The 25,891-nt window shown below is 44.9% G+C and overlaps 1 protein-coding gene across 7 annotated transcripts in view; it reads left to right on the top strand.

The window, feature by feature from the left end:
• The window catches only part of LOC105422933 (putative receptor-type tyrosine-protein phosphatase mosPTP-1), a 271,425-nt gene that overhangs the window by 188,341 nt on the left and 57,193 nt on the right, over positions 1 to 25,891 (top strand). For all 7 annotated transcript variants that reach the window (XM_089075386.1, XM_089075375.1, XM_089075395.1 and 4 more), the window contains one exon: positions 15,384 to 15,507. In XM_089075386.1, the coding sequence (XP_088931512.1) occupies positions 15,384 to 15,507 (124 nt within the window). The remainder of the gene's footprint in view (positions 1 to 15,383; positions 15,508 to 25,891) is intronic.

The raw sequence follows: 25,891 nt of genomic DNA, 5'->3' as shown, positions 1-25,891 counted from the left end.
TCTCTTTTTTTTTTTTTGCTTTTTTCGTCGTAACTTTATAAACCCTCCACCTTCCTTTTTCCACGAGGTTTACGTGAAGCGATTTCATTTGGGTATCGATATCGAGCGTTGCGAGCAAAAAATAGAGTAAGAGAAAGAAAGAGACGAGGGGGGAGAGAGAGAGAGAGAGAGAGAGAGAGAGAGAGAGAGAGAGAGAGAGAAATCGCCGCAATTCGCGCGAATAAAAAAATCCAACGATTAATGCTTTCGGACACACAGGGATACAACGAAGGTGCAGCGATGTTTAATTACGATGCAATTGGCGTTAATAATTACTTTAGCTAGACGCGCATTCAGCGATGTGTATCCAGTCATCAAATTGGATCTGCATCTCCTTGTCGCCCGTTATCTCCTCTTTTCTGCCGTCGCTTCCGGTTTCGTTCTCTCTGTCTCTTCATCTCCCACTGTTCGTCTCTCTAATCCCGTTCTCTTTATCACGATGCGAACGACGCTCGAAGCGTCGGAATCGTAATTATTTCCATGCGCCGCGCTGCAACGTCGTCTAAGACACACGTAAACATGCGCGTTTATATATATATATATATATATATATATATATATATATATAATTTATTGCGTTCCCATTCGTTATACTCCTCATCCGATATCCTCGCCGTCCATGGCTTGGTGATTAAATCGCAAATTAAAAATCCAGCCGGATTTTGATGGTTAAAACGCTCGGCGGCTGAGCAAGATTGGATTCTCGCCCGAGCTGTGAGAAGCGAACGTGAGTTAAAAGGGAAACGGGGGATGCTTGCCGTATGTCGTTCTCGTCGCCGCCGCCGTCGTTGCCCGATATCTTGTATTTGTGAAACGTCAGCTAACAGAAAAGCGGCCCCCGATATTTGCGAGAAGCGTCAAAAATTGCGGTCGATAAATCTCCCCGGGAGCTTTACGTTTTCTGACGTACGCGCGGCGACGTCGTGCCGTACACATATCATAATTGCAAAATGTGTCTTCTCGGGGATATGCAAGAAATGATATCCACCGTGAAATTGGATGATCGCGCGACTGCCGCCTGTGGCTCTAAAAACGGAAGATACGAACTTCCACGGCTATCGACGTCTGTTAAGGATAATTTATGGTCCAATAAATCGGTAACTGGATCGCCGGCCATCCCCATCCTTCACCCCTTTCTCTCCCCGGTATAAAGATCTCGGCGCGTTCTTCATTGAATCTATACCCGGCCCTCCTCCTCTGCCGTCCCGTCGTCTTATCTCGAGCGCTGCAAATCGCGAAGAAGCTCGAGTCGCAGAGGTCGATCTTTTTTTTAATTTTTTTTTTTTTTTTATTTTTTTCTTCCTTTGAACGATACGTCGTCCGAAAAACAAAAAATCCATCAGATCCGTAACGTCTTCTGGGACGAGGGACAAACGCGCACGCGCGTGAACACACGCTCGGGCCCGCTCCGTACACGCGCGCGCGTAACACCTGGCGGGGGCCAAAAGGTTCGGAACGATAACAAGCTCGGATAAAGGAGGGTGAGCACTGTTCATGGCGATCCAAGCTGTGACCTCGCCATAAATTTCCCGGAAAGTCTGACGCCTGAAAATTTTCCGGGCGTAAGAACGAGAGCGGCGCGGCGCGCGCGGACGGTCTTTCCTTTTCGCGCGCCCTTCCTTCCTTCTCTCGCGCGCGACAGCCGTGTGTGTAATCCCTCGTCTCCGTGGTCGGAGGACCATCGTCGATCCGAAAAAAAGGGCTCATTTGCCGACCGGCGTGACGCCTTTTTGTCACCGCGCCGATAACCATAGTGTAGCGCAATATCCCCGAGCCGGCTTAACACCCCCGCGCCGTTACGTTTCCCTGCCGTTTGACAAATTCCCGCCCCATGAATTCCTACGTCAGAAGCACCGACCGCGGCGAATGCCCGAAGCTATCTTTTACCAAAATCTATTAAAATTCTTCCGGGTGACAAATCCCATCGGGCGCGAGGAGCCCGTTCGAGAGAATCGAGAAACTCCCTCCGAGTATTTCGATATAAATCTTCGGGTACAATGCCGCGTTTCCAGCACGTCTCAACGGGATCCCGCTTTCCTTAACAATAAATATTTTGTCCTCGTATGTATCGCCGGTAATACGATTGCCCTGGTAACCAGATACACATCTTAATCTCCTCGATCAATTATCGCCATCGCGCGCATTATTAACGTTAAACGGATCAAAATCGAATAATATAATAATGTGTAACAATGACGGCGCAATCCAAAATCGATATGCAAGATAAAACGGATAAAACGCATTAGAGGAGATTAAAAAAAAAAAAAAAAGAGAAAAATTGGAAAAGATTTCGTGAAGGGTTTATTCGCGAGCGACGCGATTTAACGTTACGTAACGCTATTGTCGCGGGATATTTACATTAGCTAACGCTTGGGTTACATGCAATTAATCAGGAGTTTATCATTTAGTAGAAGCACGCAAGCAGCAATGAAGTTTCGAGTGGATGTTAAGCTTGACATGTTCTAAATATCATTTGTACCGCGCTTATCGGGTAATTAGCATGATATGTCGCGATTCATCGTCTGCCATGCACTCGTCGCTCATTTAATGTCACACTCGCGATACTACTTAACTTCCACATAAATTTAAGCGTTAAGCTTGCGTTAAGTTATCTTCGCACGAAAGTTGATGTAAAAATTACCTCGCATCCTCGTTTTTGCCGTGCCTTTCAAACCGATCTTTGCGCTGTCGATACGTCGATATGCTTCCGACCGATCCGTTAATTTCAAATTTCTGTAACATTCGATACGACAGGGAAAACCGATTGGGAAAAATACGTGAGCGAGCAACTCTTAAGAGTCCGTTCAATATCGATAAGAAGACTTGTCTAGAGATAACGAGAACTATGTGGCGGCGGATTGTTTTCGCGAAATGATAGAAAGACATTTTTCCGGTGACATGGAGATATCGAGAGCCTCGCGTTTGCGCCAACGCGTGGATCGATCGCTGTCGGGCGGATAAATGGCAGGAGTAACAGTTGCGATGACCAAGACCGACAATAATATACGGGTGGAAAATTTTTAAGTACAATAATATTGCGTCTTGTTGAAATAAATAAAACTTTGGCTAGCGATCTTGCTTTTTTTACAAATTTACCGTTGTATTTTTATAAGCGTTTTTTTCAATTAGATTTCAATTAATTCGATTTCGCTATTTTTTTATCAAAAGTTCAAACTTTGTTCATGAGTGAAATATTAACACAGCTTTTATACTATTTTTTACGTAAGTAAAGTTTAGTTTTTACTTTTCGACCAACTATTGGATTCCATCGCGAAGAAAAACGGCGATTTCAATATGGAATAGGCAAATTCGAAGAGGAACCGAATTAATTTACGCACATCTAGTAAAATAGCTTCGTCGAAGATTACTGAATTACATTGATGAATTTCTCAATCCTTGTAATTTTCCGCTTCGGGTAAGATTATATACATATACATTTATTACATATAATTAATATTAATTCTCACACACGCGCCCGAAGGTTCGCGTGACATTAATCATATTTAGCGGAAAGCCTCGCGGCCAATTACATATATTTTCCGTTGCAAAGGCATCCTTGATGGAGGATATAACGCGGATGAAATTCCCACATAAATTGTAAGCAGGATGCCACGTTGGTTTTGTATCTTTAGGTCATACTAGCAGAGCATCCTTATACGAGCGTGTTCTTGGCGGAAGGTGCGAGAACAATCCGGCTTGTGCCAGGCGATGTTTGTGCATCCGCAACTTTTAGAACAGAGTATAAATCAAAAGCAAGACATTCTTTAGCCCCTAGCTAGGGAGAGGGGCGTCCTCTTACGCCAAAAATAAGCCACTCGTGTCTCCCTTTCTTTTCTTCCTTTCTTTCTCCTCCCCCTTTCTCTCTCTCTCTTTCTCTCTCTCTCTCTCCCTCTCTTCCGCATGTAGCTGAACGCCCCACAAAATACTGTCCCGATATATTATCTTCCGTATAAATTTTCCCCTCGCTTTCTTCCCTTGTGCTTCCCGGTCCTCGTACACTATGTTCCTCCTCCCATGGCGATGCTTTCTTGCGCAATGAAAGTTCGCGTGCTCGTCGTCGACTGGGAGGAAAATGGACACTCCCGATGGTTGCTCGGGCGGCACGTGTGGCCACGCGAGCGTAAAGAAAAATCGCGCGTCGTGCTCGCTCGCGCAGCGCAGCTGGAAAGAGATGGAAGCGCTGGGGCTGCGACGAGATTAATACAGAGACCGGAGCGTACTCACTGAAATGTAAATTCACATATGCGCGTAATGCAACACGAATCGCGCGGCGGAAACGGGCGTTAGCGCGTCCGTGACCGGATCCAGCTGTAAATGCCCGTGGATCGTGCAAATATCGCGCGCTCTCTCGTGTGTCTTTCTATCGCGTGCGCGAATCAGAGGAGGATAATAGCCGCGATTACGGCGCTACATCACCCGGCCAATTCACCCGCGTGACGTTAATTCGAGGAAAGACAAATGGCAGAGAGGGCCGCGTTGCGTCCTCCGGAGCCGAAACTTTCCTCATAATATCTAGGCTAATGAAACCGCGAGCAGCGAGGATCCGTGTACACGCGTCTGTTGCGTGCATTATGAGAGAGAAAGGGGGAGAGGGGAATTGAGAGAGGGGTGACAGAGACCGAGGATATGTGTCGTGATAGCCTTCGGCTGCGCCGAGCATGGCGGAAGTTGCTGATCGTTTCTGACGCCAGTTTCTTCCCCCGAGCGCTGGCGTATCGTTAGTTTGGCAAATTTCCACGGCAGTCTACGCATTATCTTACATCCCGGGATAATTGTTTCCTACGGCCGGTACTCACCACAAACGATGTGGCTCATGCCGGCGGACACTGTGAAATTCTTTACGGAAGCTTCTTTGCGAGGGAGTAACTCGGACGTTTATGTCACGTAATAAACGTGCTGCCGAGCCACGAGGGCGGAGATAATCGCCGGGGGGAAAACCCGTCACAATATCACTCATCTCATATTTAATTCTAAAGATCTAGAGCGGGAGTCCGTTCTAACTTCGGAATCGTTATTTTCACGGTTGTTCACGATCACCGATCATCGATTGTGAGAGAAGGATACGGGGATGCGGAATTTATACGAATCTTCCGCGTAAATAACATTTTGCTAAATGATAAACGCTGCGACTGCTAAATTACGCAGTTGTAACAGCACGAGTGTCGCGTAATACACAGCTCGCGCTAAATTCTCCTCGCCCGGCCGCACGCCGGCCTCTCGCGTCGGAAGGCATTACGTTGAATAATTTAATAAATCGTTGTAATTTAAAACGCGAAAGCGACAGTGCGGCGCGCGTTTTCATTTTATTCCCGCGTACCGCGTACCGGGATGTACGGTATCGCGCGTATGGATATATATATAGGTCTCGTGAAAAAATAATGATCGGGGCGAGCGTCGGATATTTTACATCGCGATCGCTTCGATGCGCAACGGCAACTTGTTAATCGGGGGCTCCATCAAAATCGCCGTCAAAATCGATAGCTATCGCGCCGCCGTCGCCAAATTGATAATTTTACGTGTCGTTAGCCCAATTCGTGCCTCCCCCCTCCCCTCCTCCTCCCCTCCTTCCCCGTCCCTCTTCGGTCTCCAAAAGCTTGGCTCTCGAATTTTCATTTTCGAGACGACGCATTCCGCGAGACTTTCGGCGATCGGAACTTTCGTGACTATCGCCGCTTTATAAATTAAGGGGAATATCGTTGGGGAAATATGTTTCCGATAAAAATCGTGTTTTCGCGCCTCTCGATCGGCGCGTGTGAATTCATCCGCGCGTTTTAAACAATTCTTTTTTTTTTGACAAACTCCAGGGTGCGCCCGAGCGAAAAATAATTGTAACAGTATGTTATCGTGGGAGAGTACGCGAAAGTTTTTGCCGTATACATTTCCCCGTGTGCAAAAACGCGCGAGGCGCGGAATTGCATTACGGCGCGGAAACGCGGCACGAGATTTCGTAAGAACATCAACATTTCCGAGGAGCCCTCGGCTACGATCGCGTTTTTCAACTATGTCACGCCACGCGTTTCAACTGATGCTCTCATTTTTTTTTCCCCCGTAACATTCAACATATTTAGACTGCAATCCCTTACAACGCATTACAACGCGTAATCGAGGGCGCTTAAGGCGATAATTTGCAATTAAATTTAAGGCGATAATTTGCATTATAATTTTGTTTATAATTATATTATGTAACAATCAATTAGAATTTCATTAAAATTCAAATTCTATAATTTATTGATGGATAATCAGAATAGCTGTTCAGGAATTTACATTTTCTATCGCATATTTAACGAGAATAATGAACAAAAAAAAATGTCATCGCTCTCTATCCTCGAAAGAAAGTAACAAATAAATACACAGATATACACAGATAAAGGAAGAAAAGGTGGAATAATAATCCAAATATAGCATAGAAAGTGAATAGTTCCCGCGGCAGATCAACATAACAAATCACTGCCTATACATCGTCCGTTCCCCCGAGAGGGAGGAAGATATTGCACTCGAGATTTTTAGTATAATTAACGTGAACGCAATAAAAGAAATGTCGCAAATGAATCTTGTTACTTGCCACGGAAGTATGGCGAATTCCATATAAATCTGCTGCCTCGGGATAAAAAGTAATAAACGTAGGGTCTGACGTCCGTAGCAGTCGCGTTATAATTGAATTAAATGGTCATACTTTTACCGAAGGGCGGACGGGAGATTCTTGGCTTTTATATTCGGTCCCGGATAAAACTTAAAATATTAACTCGAAAATGGAAAATACGACGTCTCGATTTACATACGCGTGCTAATCCCGCCGAGATGGGCGTCATAAAATTAACGTCACGGGCTGCTTGCATCGCATCGGCGTCGCGTCGCACCGAACTGAGATTGAATAATTCCCTGCGAGAATCAGTCAAGCGAATTACGTTCCCGGTTCTTGCGATGGAAACTTACGGATTTTGCATATCCGCCTGTTAAATGAAGTACGCACGTATCTCTTGGCGCGAATCGAGAACGCGACATTCCGAGCCGCGGAACTTAATTATTTAGACGAGGAGAGACGAGGGGATACGATTCCCCTTCGTTTTTATCGACGCTAAAAATTGTATTATTTTACCGAATTTCTTTCTCTCTCAACCCGTTCGCAGACGTACAATTCCAAAAGGTAAGCAAGAAACGGATCATTTCGCCCAACATTTGTCTTTCCGCTTGAAGCCGCGCCGTACTTAGAACATCCGAGGCGCAAGTAAAATATTTGCGCAAAGTATACGCCTGCGTTTTCTTTTCTCGTCCTTTTTTATTCCCCGCCCGAGCCCACGGGGCGTGCCCGCGATATCGTTGTTCCCGTCTTGGTCGCCAACCCCTTCCCTCCCCGGCGCCGGAGTCCACGGCGGGGTAAACCGGCTAACATATATTTTTGCGAGGGATTACAAATCCTCCCGGTAATTCTGTCTAAACTATTTGCGGAGGGAATGTCCCGCCGTCACGCGTAAACATTCCGCAAAACGCGAGCGCGACTCTGATCCCTGCTCTTTCGGTAACGCCGTATTAGCCGAGAGGAACAGAGGGAAATCTGCCGTCGATCTGTTCCCCGCGAAGGTCCGATTTTCTGCCGCGCGTGTTATCCTCGCCAGGATAAATTGATTGAAAATAAATTGACGAGAGTATCGGGGTAACGCGTTGTGCCATTTTGACGGAAATTCCGCAGACGGAGCGGATCGAACGCGTGTGTCCGAACGAAATTTACACGAGCGAATATCGAGAGGCTCCCGCCGATAGACAGCGAGGAGAAAGCCACAGGAGGGAAGGCACGACACCCTCTTCGATCGCCCCTTAATGCCATGTTTTATATTCGATTAATTCCGTCCGGTTTCACGCGAGAGCGGTCGGCAGCCAGTCGTATGCTGGTTTTCCTGCCTGCCTTCGCGAAATTTCGAATTCACCGTGTGTCGAGTTAAAATTCTGCCGATCCATCTCCGATGGGGCCTCGACGTCGTGATCGTCGTGATCCTCCCATGCGAAAAAGCTCGTCTCCCTGGAAGAGGGCCGCGTCTCATCGAAACATTTTCTCGGCAATGAGAGCGCGGCTTGTCGTTTCGAACACACACACACACACACACACACACACACACACACACACACACACACACACACACGTATACCCACATACGTACGGACACACACACATTGTGCCGCTCGCATTTCGGTTCTCCAAGTAGACAGGCGGCCACCATACGCGCTAATTTGCCGACGCTGTTTTTGATGGGGGATATTTACCGCGGACTCTCTCGGCGTGGTCGCTGCACCGACAGTCCGCAGCTGCCCTTTTCCGTTTCCACCCTTCGCCCTCTCTCCATCTCTCTTTTCCCTTGCTCTTCGTAACGACGGCGGATTTTAGTTAGTAAAAGCAACGGCAGCGGCTCGCGCTGTTTCCGCGCCAGAAACCGCAACCAAAATTCGAAATAAATAACGCGCCGGCGTGTCCAAATCGAATTCTGAATCGCATCGCGTTGCATACGGTTCGCGATCGTCCTACAACGACCCCGGCGATAAACCCCCGCCGATTCCGCGTATATACATCAGCGAGAAGCAGATCGACATCGTAATAGCCAATAATTGAAAATAAAGAGAGAGGGCCGATATCAAGATTGCCGGGGACCGAGGTCGATCCGTAATATATAGATCGTAATAGATGTAAAGCAAACGATGGGATGAGATATGTTATAATCCGAATATAGACGGCTGGCTTCTTTCTCGTTCGATATTCCGTCGCGTTTAACGGCGAGGTCGGGATACGAGTTTGATTTGATTAAAACGCCACGCCACGCGTTAATATAGCGTTATTCGTTGCAAGTAATTCGAGGCGTGATTAACGCAAACGACGTTGCGTACACCGCTCTCGCTCCCATGGGAAATATCAAGTTGCCAGTGTACTCCGGCCCATTTATCGGTAAACGTCATACAGCGCGTGGACATTGCTTCCGCATTTTGAGCGCGACCGCCGCCGCCGCCTCCGCCGCCGCCGCGGTAAGCGCGATGAAATTCCAACAGTGCGATCACGACGAAGTTATGCAGGTAATTCGAAGCACGGAGCGGGATACGTCTTGAGAGTGGCGTCTTGCGGCGAATACACGTTTTATATGGCGAAAGATCTCACTGTATAATTTCCTCCCTCGTACGTAGAACCGCAAAGAGAGAGAGAGAGAGAGAGAGAGAGAGAGAGAGAGAAAGAAGGGGAACTTTCTGAATAAAGCGCGACAATGGCAATCGTGCAAAGAATCGTCGCTTTACGCGACCCTTACCCTGCGATTGGCAAACGGGAGAAATTATGTCGTCGTGTAAGGGCGGAAAATAAGCGGAAGCGGGAATTGGACGTTTCACTTAAAAAGCCGTAATGTAGCCGCGCGTATGGAAATTTTCGCGGCGGGCAAATTCACGCGACAAGGACTCGCAGCAACGTGTACACATGTGTATATATATATATGTTACATGTGTGTATGTGTGTCACATGACCCTTTAAACCGTGCAACTTTTATACGAAATATTCCTTTTTTTCCCCCCCTTTTTTTTATTTCTGCCATTGCATTACGAATTATTTCGTTGGATATAGCGCGGAGAAGGCGTACGTACATACTGACGGCATATATACGGGCGTATACACACATATATATATATATATATATATATATATATATATATTATACTCACATGGATCATACATGTGTGTGTGTGTGTGTGTGTGTGTGTGTGTGTGTGTGTGTGTGTGTGTGTGTGTGTGTGTGTGTGTTTGTATATATATATATATATATATATAAATGTACTAAATGTACAGAGAAGGCCCGACGTACATATCTACGACAGATATGTACCTAAAATGTGAATGTCCTCTCTCGCATACAGGCCCTCTTGTACGTATATGTGTACATATGTATCCTATGTACGTATGTAAAGAAAAGCTGACGGCCAGAAGCGGAGAGGTAAAAATGAATAAAAACGAAGGAAGACGAAGGGAAACCCTTTCACCTTCGGGGAGTAAGAGAAAGAGAGAGGAGGGCTTCAGTGTTTCCAAACGCACTCCGTGGAAACTGCCTTCTATTACGGATCGTCGGCCCCGGGCACCTGGACTCGTCCTCTCGCACAAAGGATCGCGCAAATCCACCGTGGATCGAATCGATATCTCTCGAACGACGAGCAGAGCAGGGTGCAACACCCAACGTCGAAGGAATGGACCACGGGCCAATTTCGTACGGGACACCCCGCGATTTTTCACTTTGCCCGCGCCTTCGTAATCCCATTCTTGAGCTAACGACGGCGACGTGTCGACCGCGCAGGGAAAATATCGACGATTGGCGCGACGCGACGTCACGATCGGGCATGCATATTCCACGGGAAACCGACGTCAAATCTCGAAAAAAGCATCGCGATTTGTATCGATCGCCCTGACTTCTCCGCGCGCGCAATTATTTTTAAATAAATCAGATGCTCGAACGAATAATAATTCCCTTTATCTGTTTTTTTTCTCCTTAATCATCAATTTCATTTCATTGTAAGAAAATAAATTGGTGTCATCTCTGATATCATAAATGTCATCTTTCAGATAGATAAATTGGTTAATTTTTATTGCTTCAAATATGATATGATTGTCCATCAGTTTGATCGAGGATAATTATATGATATATTTGAAACCTATTTTAAAAAATATTTTATAATTATATTCTGAGGAGTGTTTAAAAATTAAATAGAGAAAAAATGTATACTAAGCATATCTTTCTTTATTCGTTATAAGCTCTTACCTACTCAACATAAAATTTTTTAATTTCTCTCTGTCCATATTGATATAAGTAATATTTTACTTAAAAGAAAATCTTTTCCTCGCTTTTACGATATAAAACACTGCTATTTCAAATTAAGAATAACGAAACTGTAATTTTTATGATTTTCGTCGCAATTCTAATATTATCTGTATCAGTATACAAGACAACAGGATTATTATCCTCGATCATACGTACAAACCGCTATGATACGGATTTTTTTTTTTTATAAGAAAAAATGAGAAGACGAATCTAATTAGTTTGAGTCGCGTCAATCTCTTCACAAGTGCCAATTATGCCGATGACGTCGGCGAAAAGAAAGCTTACGCGTCACGAGTAGGCAGAACGAGAGTTAATGGTTGAGTACTGAGTTTTAACGGTGAAATGGGGTGAGAGATATTTACGTGGGAGCCATATGGTTGAGCAAGGCAAAACAGTTCTTAAAATGACGCTCGTAAATTCCGCTAAACGCGCTCGTAGAAATTTATATTCTACCCACCGTAAGAGGAGAGGGATGACGTGGCATCCCTCGGTGCATACGCGTGGTTATTCTGGTATGCGCCACTAATACACGCGCATAACGGATCTTCCCGTATCCGGTCATCCCCCATCCCCCGTCCTCCCCCTCCCCCCGTAACAGGAAATACTTTTAACAATTAATTTCGTTGCCTAAATACCGCCTAGTTTTTAATTTAGAAAAACTGTCACGTAAATTCAAGCGGGTTTTAACTCGTTACGTTGTGATTTAATTAGTCACCTCACGTACTCACTTTGCATATTTCAGTTTGCGGAGTCAAAGATTTAATGTGGGAAACATTCGACGAAAGATATACTCCTGCTAAAAATATAAAGCCCCGGATGTGATTGCGATTAAGCCGGCGGCTTCGATCTCGCGTTGCGACCGTCGTCCATTGTTTGTCGCGAGACGACGAACCGTCGTTGAAAGGACGTCATTGTTCCGTCGCATAATCATCCCCCTGCGATCGATTAAAGAATTTTTCATTTTGCGGGAGATTCGAATACACACAACGGTCGCGCTCTGCGCGAGACAAGTTACCGGGGGATGTATAAACGTTTCCCGGGATTTATAAACGTTTCATTTTCCCCCGGGGAGAGGGAGGGGGGAAAAGAGTTTGAAGGGGGGGAGAGTCGTTTGAATATTGCAAAACGTCAAGTGTAGAAATCTGTATAACGAGACCCTCGCACGCGTCCGGCCCGCTTGATTTTACTTTGTCGCACGTCTGTCGGTGGCTTTGTGCAACGCAACGCGCTCGACTTGCGGCACGGATAAAGAAACGTCCACTGTTGACCCCGTAAAGCGGAAAGCATGAATTATTAATGAAAGGCCGCAACGCACGGCGGGTGATGGAACGACGCAGCCGCGCGTACCCTGTTTAAATGGTATAGAATTAATGGGCAATCGAGAGAGAGAGAGAGAGAGAGAGAGAGAGAGAGAGAGAGATGTGTGTATGTGTGTTCCCCGTAACTTCTGCTCCAGAGAAAATTAACGCAAAGACTTGCAATTGATTTTAATTTCTTTTCATTGAATATCGCGTGCGCTCCTTTGCCGAGTAGAAACAATCGCAGCTGTATAATTGAAAAAGGAAAGACGAAAGAAATGATAACGGAAAAAAAATGAAACTTCATCCCGCGATATAATTAAATCCCGTCTGAGGCCGTAAAGGCTTGCCAAGCTAAATCATGATGAAAGGCAAATTCGGTCGTTTATGTCGACCTTTTGCGGATATGCAAAGGTCGTGAGGTTTAGATAAGGCCGCTAAAGTTACTAACGCATAAATAGATTAATAGATGTTACAGTATCAAGAAAAATACTCGAGGAAACGAGTCGACCACGTTGGTCGATTATACAAAAGGATCAAAAACCTACGAAGAGAAATATTTTCTCGTGGCGAGGGAGAGTTAGAGTTGATTCGCTCCGGATCTTGTTTGTTTCACGTACTCTTCCGCTTGAACGGGGAAAAACCCGATAGCCGTTCAAGACACGCGTAATGTGCTCTCTCCCGCGTTCTCTTTTCCGTTTACCAACCGGAAACGCTATGTGAAATTAATAATTCGCGAAACGACGGCTTTATAGCAAATTTCATTTATTCCGCTTCCGCGCCTTTGAATTTTCTCCCGGTGTATATCAATCCGCGGAAATGCAGCCAGATACGCACGTAAAGCACGCGGATAAAGCGTAAACGAGATAACATTACAAGAAAAAAAAAAAACAATCCAGTTTCTTCGGGAATCTAATATAACAAGTTTTTATGAATTACAAGAGGACTTACACGTAGCTTTTCATAAAGGGAAACAATAAGCGTGAGTAATGTTCGTCTGGGTAATGCGGCTTTTACGTGATCCACGACGTTTGTTATACTTGCTTTTTACATATACTTGCTTTTTACATATTTATCTTTAGCATGTTTATACGAGATAGCTAGTATTTTCTTTTTACTATGTAAAAAATATAATTCTCACGATGGGGACTCTCTTGTATGCGTGCGTCTCTCTGTGATAGAATTAATTTCGTATTACCGAGATTATTATCGAATGATATTGGACGGACATAAATTGTATGGACAAGTGCACGTTTAATCACGTAAAAGTCGCGCCGGTTAATACAGTGAGCATAAATTGGGCAAGTATTAATTGCGCGGACAAGTACGCGTTTAATCACATAAAAATCACACGCGGGCTAAATGCGGCGGGAGATAAACGGCGAATTAAAACGTCCCGGTTATATGTAACTTTTCTGTCATATCGGGCATCATATCGGGGCCATATTGAGCAGGTACAAATTGCGCGGACAAGCGCGCATTTAATTACGTTAAAATCACGTAAATTAACGCGAATGATACATAAATTAGCGCCGCTAAATATACAACGTTTCATATAGCCGCGCCGACCGAGGCGCGTATTCAATGCTTAATATCGAGTGTGTGCCGGGGGCGCGCGCACACACACACACACACACACACACACGTACACACGTACACACAGCGTCGGTATTCGCGTAATTCATGTAAATCGAGTACCGCGGGGAGAACTTCCGCGTTCGAAATTTTTCTCGGCGCGGGTGTCACGGCGTGCGGTAACGGCCGACATAAACAGCGGGAGCGCAGCCGCTGCGCGACGGCGGCGCCGGCGGCGCCGGCAGCGCGGGATCAGAAAAGGATGACGACTCCATCCTGAGAGGTTGGTGGTCCCTGTTCTCATTTATGATTTTATGCAACGTGCGCGCAATGTTATATTTCGCCGCGCCGCACGCCAGTGCATATTAAACGCCAGAGCCTTATCCGATGCGCGGCCGCGACGCGGAGAAGAGCGCGATCGGGCGCTTCCTTCTCCTTCGCGCGAATAACTTCGTTCGAGAAGAGAGCACTCCACCGAAAGCGCCACCCCCTCGGTTGATGTCACGTTTTCGACGCGAGGATCTGCCTGCGGGATATACGCTTGTTAATATTTAACAAGCGAAATTGTGAATCGAGCTCGCGAACCGGCAAACTAAATTCTAGATATAATTTTTCCTGTTTGATTTTTGGTTTAGCCGAATTAGGTTATTGCAGTAATAATAATTTTTTTATAACGTAGTCGCGAGAAACGATTTTGAGATCGACTTTTCTAATAAAAGCTGAATCTGTCGAAATGAAAGCCGTTCAGACAAAGCATTCTTTTATAGCATCTCGTACATATTACATGGAAAATCTTGTTTATTATACATCGTGTGGTTTTATGTAATCACATAAAATTAGACATTAAATCCACTCGACTAATTTATTATATATCTGGATCGCATGCCAACAGTCTACATTAATTATTTCAATCTAATTTCGTCTATATATCTTAGTTTCGTATTAAATTAGAACGTAAGTGATTACATCTAGAAAACTCAATTATAACTTACTTTCTCTACCTAGAATCTAACTATTAAACTCGATTATATTGAAAATTACTTATATTTTATACAATTATAATGGATGTATTTCCGCACGATGTGGCGATTTTAACATATTTGAGATATACGTTTGAAAGAAAAATATGACGCGAGCTGGAGCTGTCGGCGCGATCAGCGAAACATTGCCAACGTTTCTATTCCGTGACAAGAAGATTGCGTCGAAAATACAAATATCATAAGAATTCGTATAGGGAATGTTATGCGTTTACGTTCCGTGTCGATATCAACGCAAATTCCCGTAAGAAACATCAACTACGTGACTCGCAACTTTCGACAAAATAAATTTCAGCTTAAGGAACTGAAGTGAGTTAGAGCGTTGTACCGTAAACGTGTCGCGCCCGTACATACAACAGTCTCTGTAACTACTTGAAAGTAATGTCTTTCCTAAGTAGTTGGTGCATTGTGTGTACCAGTACACCCGTTTGATTGATATTCTCGAAAATTTGCATAGTCCGCGGCGAAATTGTCGACTGTTCGACAGTCTCTCTCTCTCTCTCTCTCTCTCTCTCTCTCTCTCTCTCTCTCTCTCTCTCTCTCTCTCTCTCTCTGCAGTTGCGAATTGTAGACTGTTACAGATGATAAAATTTTGCTTTCAGATGTGCCTGATCCACCGGAACGACCACTTGTCATAAGCTACACGTCCAAAGCCGTGAATATATCGTGGGCACCTGGTGTTAATTCCCACAATACTCCAATTTCGCAGTACGTCATCTACACCCGGTAAGTCCGTTAAATATTGACTCGCGAAAAAAGCCAATTCGCTGATCTCCGCGCTCCGAAATTTACTCAGATAACTCCGATATCGCAAATATCATATTAAAAGTGCAGTTTCTTAGGGGAAAAAAAAAGAGGAAAAAAAAGAGGAAAAAAAAACAGTGAGCAAGGTAGAAATCGATATAGCAAATTGACATCTCTTTTAGCGATGGTGTTGCGAGCTTATACACACACACACACACACACACACACACACACACACACACACACACACAGAGACGCAAAGATTAAAGTGAAAAATTAACTCAATCGATTTAACAACTAAAGAGTCTCTTTCTCTCTCTCTTTCTTTCTCCTTCCTCCTCTCTATCCGTAATGTCATTTAGGAGTTACGCCGTGACGTCAGTCACTAAACTTTACTGTTGATTTCCACGACATGCCACTGTCGCTTTCTCGCGGAAGTTGAGCAAATTGCTACGCCGAAGTGAATTAATGTCGCTTTTTCCCGGGGAAAAAAACATTTTCTAATAGGAAAAAAATCGGGGAAGCGCCTGTGGTATACGTCCGGAAATAGCTCGGTCTACGCTCGAGCAGATCTCGGCCCGATTATCTTAGGGGGCACGGTCGGCGGTTTTCCCTCTCTCGCGAAGGAGATGGACGAAGAAACGGATAAAATAAAAGGAATTACCGAGGATAAGAACCGCGGTGTCGATAAGCACCCTTTGTTCTCTGCCTCTGTCCTCTCGGTTCCGTTATCTCTCCCTCGTGCCCTCCCCCCGTCTCTTCCCCGGGCCGGGGTCCCTTGACCTCCCGACCGACTTCCATGTTCCCATCGCTGCGACATCTCCTTTTCGTTTTCCCACGAATTTCCCCTTCGATACCGCCGGTAAAGCTAAACTCTATCTGTGTTGCAATATATACGTTATATTAGAAAAAAGACGTGAAAACGCGGAATAGTGTATAAAACTGGAAAAATATTTTCGTACCATTGTGTGGTATATAAACAATATAATATATACAACGAATACTCTACACGAATATATTCGCAGGGGTTACGTCCTGCAAAACTGCCGCGAATATGGAAATCGCGAATACGAGAAAGAGGAATATATAGTAGAAAGATTAAGGTTGGATAAAAAAAATATACATAAAGTAAAATGCCGATATAAAGTATTTTTTTATTTTTTATTTCACCCCCCATGATTTTATTTTATAACGAAAAAATTTTATGATTAACTTTCAAGACTATACGTCTCTATATAGCGAATCTTCTTTGCTGGAAGAAAATACACAACTCTGCGGTAAAAGTAGTATGAAAAAAATAACAGATCGTTTTCCCTTCTCTTTTTCAATGTTGTATTATTTGTTATGATTTTTCCGAAGATAAGTTTTGATTATCAGATCTGAAAAAAATGTAACAGCTGCTAAATGTCGGAGAATACGTAAATGAAATAAAAGTTTCTATTTCAGCTTTTCATACAAATTGAACAAATTGAATATCGATACCATTGATTCCCAATGCCCTCTTTATGCACAATCATCTATTAAAGTTTCATCGATTATAACTAACTTGTCGAGAATGAATATTTAAAATTTTAAAAAAAAGGAACATTGAAATTCTTAATTTAGAATATTATCTTGATGCATGAAAAAAAAATCTGTTGTCTCTCTCTTCACGGATATTAAACTTTGGCGGGTTTTTCATCAATTTAGCAATAAAAGATTCAGCCGATGATATTCCCTTATCTACGTAATAACGCGGAGTCTAGCAAAATTGCTTTCCATCGACCGTTAGCGATATATGTTTGTGAACCTGTGTCTCGACCATCTGCGAGCACTCCGCGTTTCGATCCGATCGGTCGTACCGAAAGGGTTAATTTACGCGATGCGCCGTGGTCATCGAGCCCGTCGCGTTTCGATTTCGATGTAGCGGAGAGGTTAATTCGAGCGATGTATACTGTATGGATACCCGCTCGTACCTTCGCCATAAAGAGAGGGGGAGAGAGAGGGAGGGGGCGGTGGGAAAAAGAGAGAAAAGAGGAAAAATAAAAACGTCGGTGCAGTTTTATTATTAAATCCTTACATCGCCGGACGTTCATTTCGCTACGCAACGCGAAGCGTCGCGGTTCTCTTGTTCCCTGGAAGGCGAACGCTCGCGAGACTACGAGCGGATGGAATTCTTAATCAAGTTTCCATTTTCCTTCTTTTTTTTTTCCCTCCCCCTGTGTCTCGACCGCCCGGCGGCCGCCGCCACCGCGCGCGCACTTTCTTCCCTTTCTTCCGGTCGCGGAGCAGACAAAACCCCGAGAGTAGAAGTTGTAGGAAATAATATATCAGTCGGTGTCGTTATGGTCGCCGAATATTGAAGTTTCGCCCCCGCGAACCATTTCGTCTTGCCGCTCGGGCTGGCAGGCCCTTTCAGAAAACTATCGTAATACCTCATAGAACTTGGAAAATATTAGTTTTATAATAAAGTTCGGCCGAACTTCGTTCAGCCACGAAAGAGGAAGAAAGAGAGAGAGAGAGAGAGAGAGAGAGAGAGAGAGAGCTCTCGCGGACAGAGGCTGCACAGTCGTTCCGTTCGAAGATTATTAATCTTCGCGGAAATCAACCGCCGTTTTGACGAGGTCCTTCTTGCAATGGCATCTCGCCGATCTTCCAGCTGGAAATGACGTCGACACGCGGCCAACGCCTTCCGACGATCGTCGTAACCACCACGTCGATAAAGTCCTCCCGGTACCCGGAGTGACAATTTACCGGTACCCGCGATGTTAACACACGCTCTCCGCTCGTGACACGCGTGAAAACGTTGTGGAACATCCGTTACTTATACGAAAATACGCGGCGCGCATTTCCACTTTTGGTATGTACCGGTCTCACCCGCCAATTTAGTAACCATTCGGCCACGTATGTTCGGATTAAAAAACATTTGTGAAGCCTAAATGTATACACGTTATACATACGGCCAACACGTTTTCAATTTGCCGGTGCAACGTGCATCCCGTGCAAACGGCAGCAGTATTCGGATAACATCCGGACGTAGCGGCGCGCCGGCTCTCCTCTCCTCCTCTCTCTCTCTCTCTCTTTCTCTCTTTCTCTGTTCCTCCCCTCTGGGCCCGCCCAGAGTCGCCGATCATTTATCTCCGTAATATCAGAAAAGTGGCGAGGAATAAATGCCGCGACCGCGTTTATTAGACGGGACGGACTATCGATCTTAGTGTGTTAGGTGTCCCCCGTGGGCGGCCGATCAATTTCCCGGGATTCCTCCGCTTAATCTTCCCGCGCGTTTTGTTAAACGTATTAAAATGGAATTCCAATTTCGCGCAAACCCACCAACACCGACGAGGGCCGACGGCACCGCTCGGCTATGGTCGGCGATGATCGCGGCACGATCCGCGAGTTTTAATTACTTTTGTCTCGCGCGTACTCATGTGCGAGTCGAAACCCTCTCCTTCCCCACACCGCCCCCCCTCCTCCACCGATTTCGTTCCTCGCGGCCCGATTTCCCGGTCGATCCTTTCCACAAACGCCAATCTTGCGACGGGATAAATCGGGGCGGGCCTTTTCGATCTTCCGCAAACAGGGCGCGAACTGTAATCGAGCGTTAAATGAGTATTTCACCGCACGTTGCGGTGAATAATAGCCCCGGAAATGCTTCGGTTTTTGTCCAACACTTTCATTAAATCCGATGATTAAATTCGAGATGGCACAAAAAGCAGCCGTCTCCCGGACATCGCTGCACCGCTAGCGCGAAAAGTCGCGTATGTTTCGTATACAAAGGTACACGTATTTCCCAATAGGAAAAGCCGGGAGGCAAATTTTCACGGAGAAAATGTTGTTTACGTGGCTCTGCTCAAAGACTCTCTTGCCGGACTTGTATTTCCAATTTCATAAGCTGCAGCTATCTTGCAAGAAATTTTTCAGAGGTGGAAAACAGATGTGTGATGTATATACCGTCTTGGAAATATTGCATTACTGATGGCAGCTTTATACGTTTCGCCGGGAGATAGATGCCCATCGAAAAATCTCCTGAATTAATAATGGCTCAAATTCTAACTTCGTGAATAATGCACCAATGTGTATAACAGATATTATTAAGAGAGTTACGCGTTTATCCTCCTCTCTCTCACACACACATACCTCTCTCTCTCTCTCTCTCTCTCTCTCTCTCTCTCTCTCTCTCTTTCTCGGAGATTGGAAAGACGCTAACGACGTTGGCGTTATCTCTTTCGCCAAAGACCGCGGATTAAACGCACCGTATCAGCTCGAGTCGGCCGTGAAAGTGGCCGGGAATAAGTGGGCAGGATTAATTAAGACTAGCGCAAACGCGACCCAACATAATCGGTCGACATTAACTCTGTGCCTTAATTTCGGTGCCGTAAAGTGTTCTTCAGCGTCGTGAAAGGTAATGCGAGATACGTGACGTCGTTGATCACGCCGTCGAAACGCCGCTGTAGAGGTCCCTCGTTCTCTCTCCTTCCTGTTCTCACGGCCATTACGAGGCGAATTTTGCAGCTGACGCTGTGGATTAAGAACCCGAACGTATGAAAAACTCCTTGCACTTACCGAATATATAATTTTGACCCAGCGGCGCGCGTTTACGGGATCACGTGTATGTGTTCGAATAACGGCCGGCCGGATTAATTCATAACTCGTACTTCCACGCTCTGCTACTTGATTAGTTTTCCGATAAACGATTAATCCCGTCGCGAGTGATATATGCATTACGATTATCCGACATCCGAAACCGCGTGCTTCTAATAAAATCGCCTCGCATAAAAATATTTGCGCGCGACGACGTGTAAGAATTGGTCCCTTCTCGGATGTAAGAGGCTATTTTCTCATCCGACTAATCTTAGAGTGCACTATTATAATCTTTGATGTGACATGAGATTGAGCTATTTTTACACTTATATTTGCTATATCTGTGTCGATATGAGCGAATGTTACGAGACGTCTTGATGAATAGACGTTAATTAAATAAAATCGCTTATTTTATATTAAGGGTAATTTCCTTGGCATCGCACATTTTAATAGCACCGGATAGGAATAATCGATGACCTGTTCCAATTTCGAAAAATAGAAAAACACGCAATGTTGTGTGTAAAATTGAAAATATATATAAATGCACGGCGCAAACTTTCAAATTATGTTACATTTTAACATAATGTTCGAGTCAAAATATAAAATGTTAAAATGCAATATGTATAATTTTAAATATTTCAGTTCGTATGTCATACATTTTACCGGCGATATTTTTTTTTTTTTTTTTTTTGTATATGATAACTCGGTTTGTCAGAAATGGTTTGATTTAATTTTTCGCAATCAACAATTTCGCGAAATTTTGAAAACATTCGGCGCGGAGAAATGAAACGGAAATTATTCTCGAATTATGTCGCCACGCGCGAGGAAAATGTATTTCCTTTTCCTCGCGTTGCATCGATTACGTCATCGTCGGAAGATCATCAGCTTTCGTTAGAAGCCGGTCTTGTTATTAAAATCCATGGGTGCAACGCGCTTTTCGAGAGTAAGATTGATGCGGGCAGGTGAAACGAGATTAAAGAGAAAACGTTCTGATCCTTGTCGAAAATCTCACGGGGATCCTTCCGCCTCCGCCGCGGAATCTTTTATCTTCTATGAGGCATCTCGCACCGGTCGGGGTGTAATTTCAGGAATTGTGTGCGCGCGCGCGCGCGCGCGCGCGTGTGTGTGTGTGTGTGTGTGTGTGTGTGTGTGCGTGCCTATGTTTGTGTATGTGCTGTTGTTATGTTTATGGACGCGGACCTGCATTCCAACACTCGCCGGTTAATCGGCCATTGCGAAGATTAGACAGAAAACTTAATTATAAGGCTCCTGATTGGTTGGATTCTCCGGAGGCTCGCTCCGCAGAAAAGGCAGAGATATCCAGTCGGATTCTCGGACGTGATAACAACTTTCAGGATTGCACGCAATCGTGCGTACTCCGCTTTCAAAGAACGTCTTCAAATAACGCTCCACTGTTATCGCTCGTGCTATCTATAAACTGGACGGTAATGTTTAAACGACTTTCTCATTTTTGAACCTAAACTCTCGCCGATATACTCCGTACGCTTTAAATAATTGGCGCACATGTCGAGTTATTAATTTAGTCGTTGAAGCGAGCGGTGAATATCTGAGCGGAGTAAAACTGTGCGAAACCAAATTTTTCTCCGGTGCTTTATCACGGTACAGAAATATACGTGAATTACACGGCGAGCCGTGTGCCGCGTTTCCCTGTTTGTACATGTAGTGTCAACCTTCTGAATAAACAAGACCTTTTAATTAAGCGCGCTTCTGAGAGAGCCGCACCCTCGCTGCGGATCCTCAAAGACGTCGCCGAGACGACGACGTCGCCGCTCTCTTCCAGAATGATTTAAAACCGAAGCACGGGGTAAAGCACGCGCGCGCTGGCCAATTTCACAGCGCTGCCGAAATGAGACGAGGTCAAAAAACTGCGCGCGCGGAAAGCTCCGGGGCGACGACGAGGGAGACTCGCGTGGCAAAGGCTAACGGCGCTCTTAACGTCGTAACGAACAGCCATAAAGGGATACGAAGGGGCTGGCTCGTTCCCGAAACGCGGGGCGATCGGCCGGACCGAGAAGGTGGGCCGAGATTTATTGGCCACGGCACGATTTATTTGACGCGTTTAAATGCCTACTTTATCGCGCTGACCGACGAGGCGGACGCGGCGCGGCACACACGTACACACGTATGCACACACATACACGCGCACACAGAGACACGTAACGTTTTCAACCTCGATTTTGGTCCCGCGTCCGCTCCTTTTCCGTCCCCGACGATTTTGTGCACCGTCCACCGGCCGAGATTTTCAAGGTGTTTTCGCACGAATGACGCCACGCCCGTGTGTCGATGTGGGGAGGGGGGAGGGGGTTGCGTAACCGTGTAAAATTTGCCGGGGCGTAACAGCATTTTTCTCTGAAAAACTTTTCCCCAGCGATTCGAGTATTTTTCGGCGCTTTCTCCCCACGGCGCGCTTTCACACCGCTAATACTTTCGGACTGATAAGTCGCGTAATTGCTTTAATCACTTAAGTATTACATCCGTAATGTGGACGGCGAATTTCAGGTTACGTTTCCCTCTGAAATAAAAGCTGAATGTTTTATTCGCACGATGCGCTGTTTGTATAAGTTAATTAACACGCGTTGTACGTTTAATCGTGAGAAACGGCTATGTACTTTCTCCGAATTTTCTCTCTTTTTTTTTTTTGTCATTCTACTTTCTATTCCTATTAAATGATCGAAGCCGCTCTTTTATTCGCGGCTTGAGATAATTTTCGACCGGACGGGAAGGGGATTGAGATAAAGAGAATTAGGAGCTTCTAAGAGATTTCATCTCTCTGCGAATTGCTCGATTCAGAAGAGCCTTCGGAAGATTTGTTAAAGCGAAAGCTCTCGCCGCGGACCTCCCATACGTTTCTCCGAGCCGTTTGAAACGCGTACGTGATACCCGCGATTTAAGGGGCTAAGAGAAATGTGATAAACGTTCGCGCGCGTGGGATCGATTTCGTGGGAGGGAGGGGGGGATTATCTAACTGCCGGGCGACGGGGACGACACCACCGGTTTTACGTCCGGTTGTGACTTTTCCGATCATCGAGTCATCGACTTTATTATCAGGCGGCGCCGCTAAATGCGCCGGCCGAAAATCGATGATGCGATAAGCCAACTTGACCAGATTCGTTTGCATATCTGCGGCACGAAATGGCGCTAGCAGCCGTCGCGCGCGAACATATTAATCCGCATATTAATTCTTCGTTGCCGCACGTGGAAAAATGTTCAGCGGGACACTGAATCACAACTGGATCGGGTTTTAATCTCCTTTATATTATGCCCCCGATCCCCGCCCCCCCCCCCTCCACTCCGCGTTACCACGAGTGCGCGGATATCGACTCTAATCTCTACGAAAATTAAACGAGAAATACCGAAGAAACATCTATATCAGAATCGCATTTACATCTTAATCGTTATCTCTTCTGGACTATCTTCGGCTATCGTCGCCAGTGGCTTCGAACTATTTTAAGCCGAGTATATTTAGAACAGATGGAGCGGGAATATCCATCTCGGATGAAAAACAATTTTAATTTGGGACGAAGAAAATTATGTAATTATAATTGATATCTCCGATGAAAATTGTCGACGAAGCCGAGGATACGTCGAGTCGCGATTATTATCTCTCAATTTTCTCGTGTCTTGCCGTTAATCTAATGCACCTCGCGGTCATATTATGTTGCAGCATCCGCCGCCGCTGGTTTTGCCGATGCAAATTCCAAATAGCGCGCGCGTCTCGGTTCGGTCCAGTGATTTATTAGTGGCATATTAGAAATACGTCATGCCTCGTGACGGGAGGTATGCCCGTCTTTAACATATATGTATCTGTAATACGACTCAACGGAATTGTCGAAATTAATTTCGCGTCGGGCTTTTATCACGTCTTGCAACACCATTTCGCGACGGGATGTGATTTATTTTCATTCCGTCGGTGAATCTCGTTTGCCGAGATAAGGCAATAAAGCGCCGCCATTATCGTCGATCTTATTATTCCGCTAGAGAAAACTCACTTCCATATTTTGAATACGACAAAGCTCTCTCTCTCTCTCTCTCTCTCTCTCTCTTTCTCCCTCTCTCCCTTGTCTTTTCTTTCTTTTCGATTAATGAAAATCCTTTAAAACACATCGGCCATGTACAGACACGTTCTTCTCAGTGAATCGTAAAAGAAAAATCCCTATTGTCCCAGCTCTATCCAGCGAGCCTTAAACTTATCAACTTAAACTATCTTATCTTCCCCTCCTCCCTCTGTGAATTTTTAAACGACGCGAACGAGACACACGGCGTCGCATTAATCTCCGCGGATTATCCGCTTGTAAGGTGCTTAGCGATTTTCGTGGATTGTTAGGCGGCTCCAAAAGTTTCGAGAACTCGACTCTGGAGGTGGGACCGCGCGACGTAAACGCGCGACGTCGTATTTAGCGGTGGACGGTCCTGGGAAATCGAGTATCCTCTCCTCGGTGGATGGACGACGAGGGCGATCGAGAGAGGGTTCGCCAACGAATCTTCTTCGCGGTCTCGTTGAAATTCGAGACGATCGCCGACGTCGATACCGTTTTACGCGATGTAGCGCTGCCTTACGGTGATTATCTCTGACTGGTTAAGCTCCGTGGGAAGCTCTCCTGAGGATTATCTCTCTGTCTCGACCGCTATACACCCTTCAGTCGCTGTCGATATTTCAACGGTCTTATCTGCTCCTTCGGGATACCAGCTCGAATTGCCCCTCGGCCTCGTTACACGTTGGTCGGCTGTACGTTGTCCGATTAATTAGATTACGGTTACGGTACGTAAACAGGCTAGAAATCCTTCCGTTACGCAATTCAAAAAAAAAAAAATCAGAGCTGTATCGGAAGCTATTATTACTGATTTTGAAACTTCGTAGTATTTCGTAAAAAATCTTTTGCCATGAGAAGAAATCATATATTTATATATGCATATATATTTATTATTATATCAGGTATTTATACATGTAGTATATATAAGGATTTTTATAAGACAACTGAAAGAATCATAGTTATTACTCGAAAGTAGGATCTTAAATGCTAAATATCTATATGAAATAAATTCGAATAATTATCCACCAATCATACGCTATTTTTGCAGATTTAGAACGTGACGATTTTACAACAATTCAATAATTAAATTTTTGATATTTAAAATCCCCTTTATTATGATTTTTATAAAAATAACGAAAAAATTGAGCGGAGTCATCGTTATTAGTATTATCTTTTAATGTAAATGTAATTTTTCGTTTTTGTAATAAACGATATGTACACAACATGTCTTAATTTAGAATATTAATGAGAGCAATGTGATATTGTCATATGCTAATATATTATTCGACATTGATAATTCGCCACCATTTAATAAAAAAAAAAAGTTTATGGTAATGGTAAAAATAATATAATTATCCGCGGTGCAGATACGTTGGGTAATAATTGTCATTAACACGGAAATATGTGCTGGAAGTAACCTGCAGGATCGCGCCCGGTCATTCGTTCCCTTTTTCCCTTCCTCCCTCGTAACTTCCGCTACGTTTTTTCGATCTTTCGCTTTCCTTTTCCTGTGCGAAGCCCATCCCCTGGCATAAGCTCGCTATCTCGGTTTCCTTAGTGCCTATGAAATTTACGCCCTCTCGCCTTTCTCATCGGAGTTATGCGTTTTTAACGAGGCCAGTTCGGACTTTTGCGTGCGTTTTCTCGGGGATTCACTGCGTCGATTAATTTTTATCCCAAAACTTTAACTTCCATGGTGTCGTATAACAGAACTAATCGGCAGTAACAATGTTATGAGAATTTCCTTATCTCGA

Source organism: Pogonomyrmex barbatus, unplaced genomic scaffold, assembly GCF_055798465.1.
Source record: "Pogonomyrmex barbatus isolate J1 unplaced genomic scaffold, ASM5579846v1 scaffold1, whole genome shotgun sequence".
NCBI lineage: Eukaryota > Metazoa > Arthropoda > Insecta > Hymenoptera > Formicidae > Pogonomyrmex > Pogonomyrmex barbatus.
Note: the sequence above shows the minus strand (reverse complement) of the source record. Positions and strands in the feature narration are given on the sequence as shown.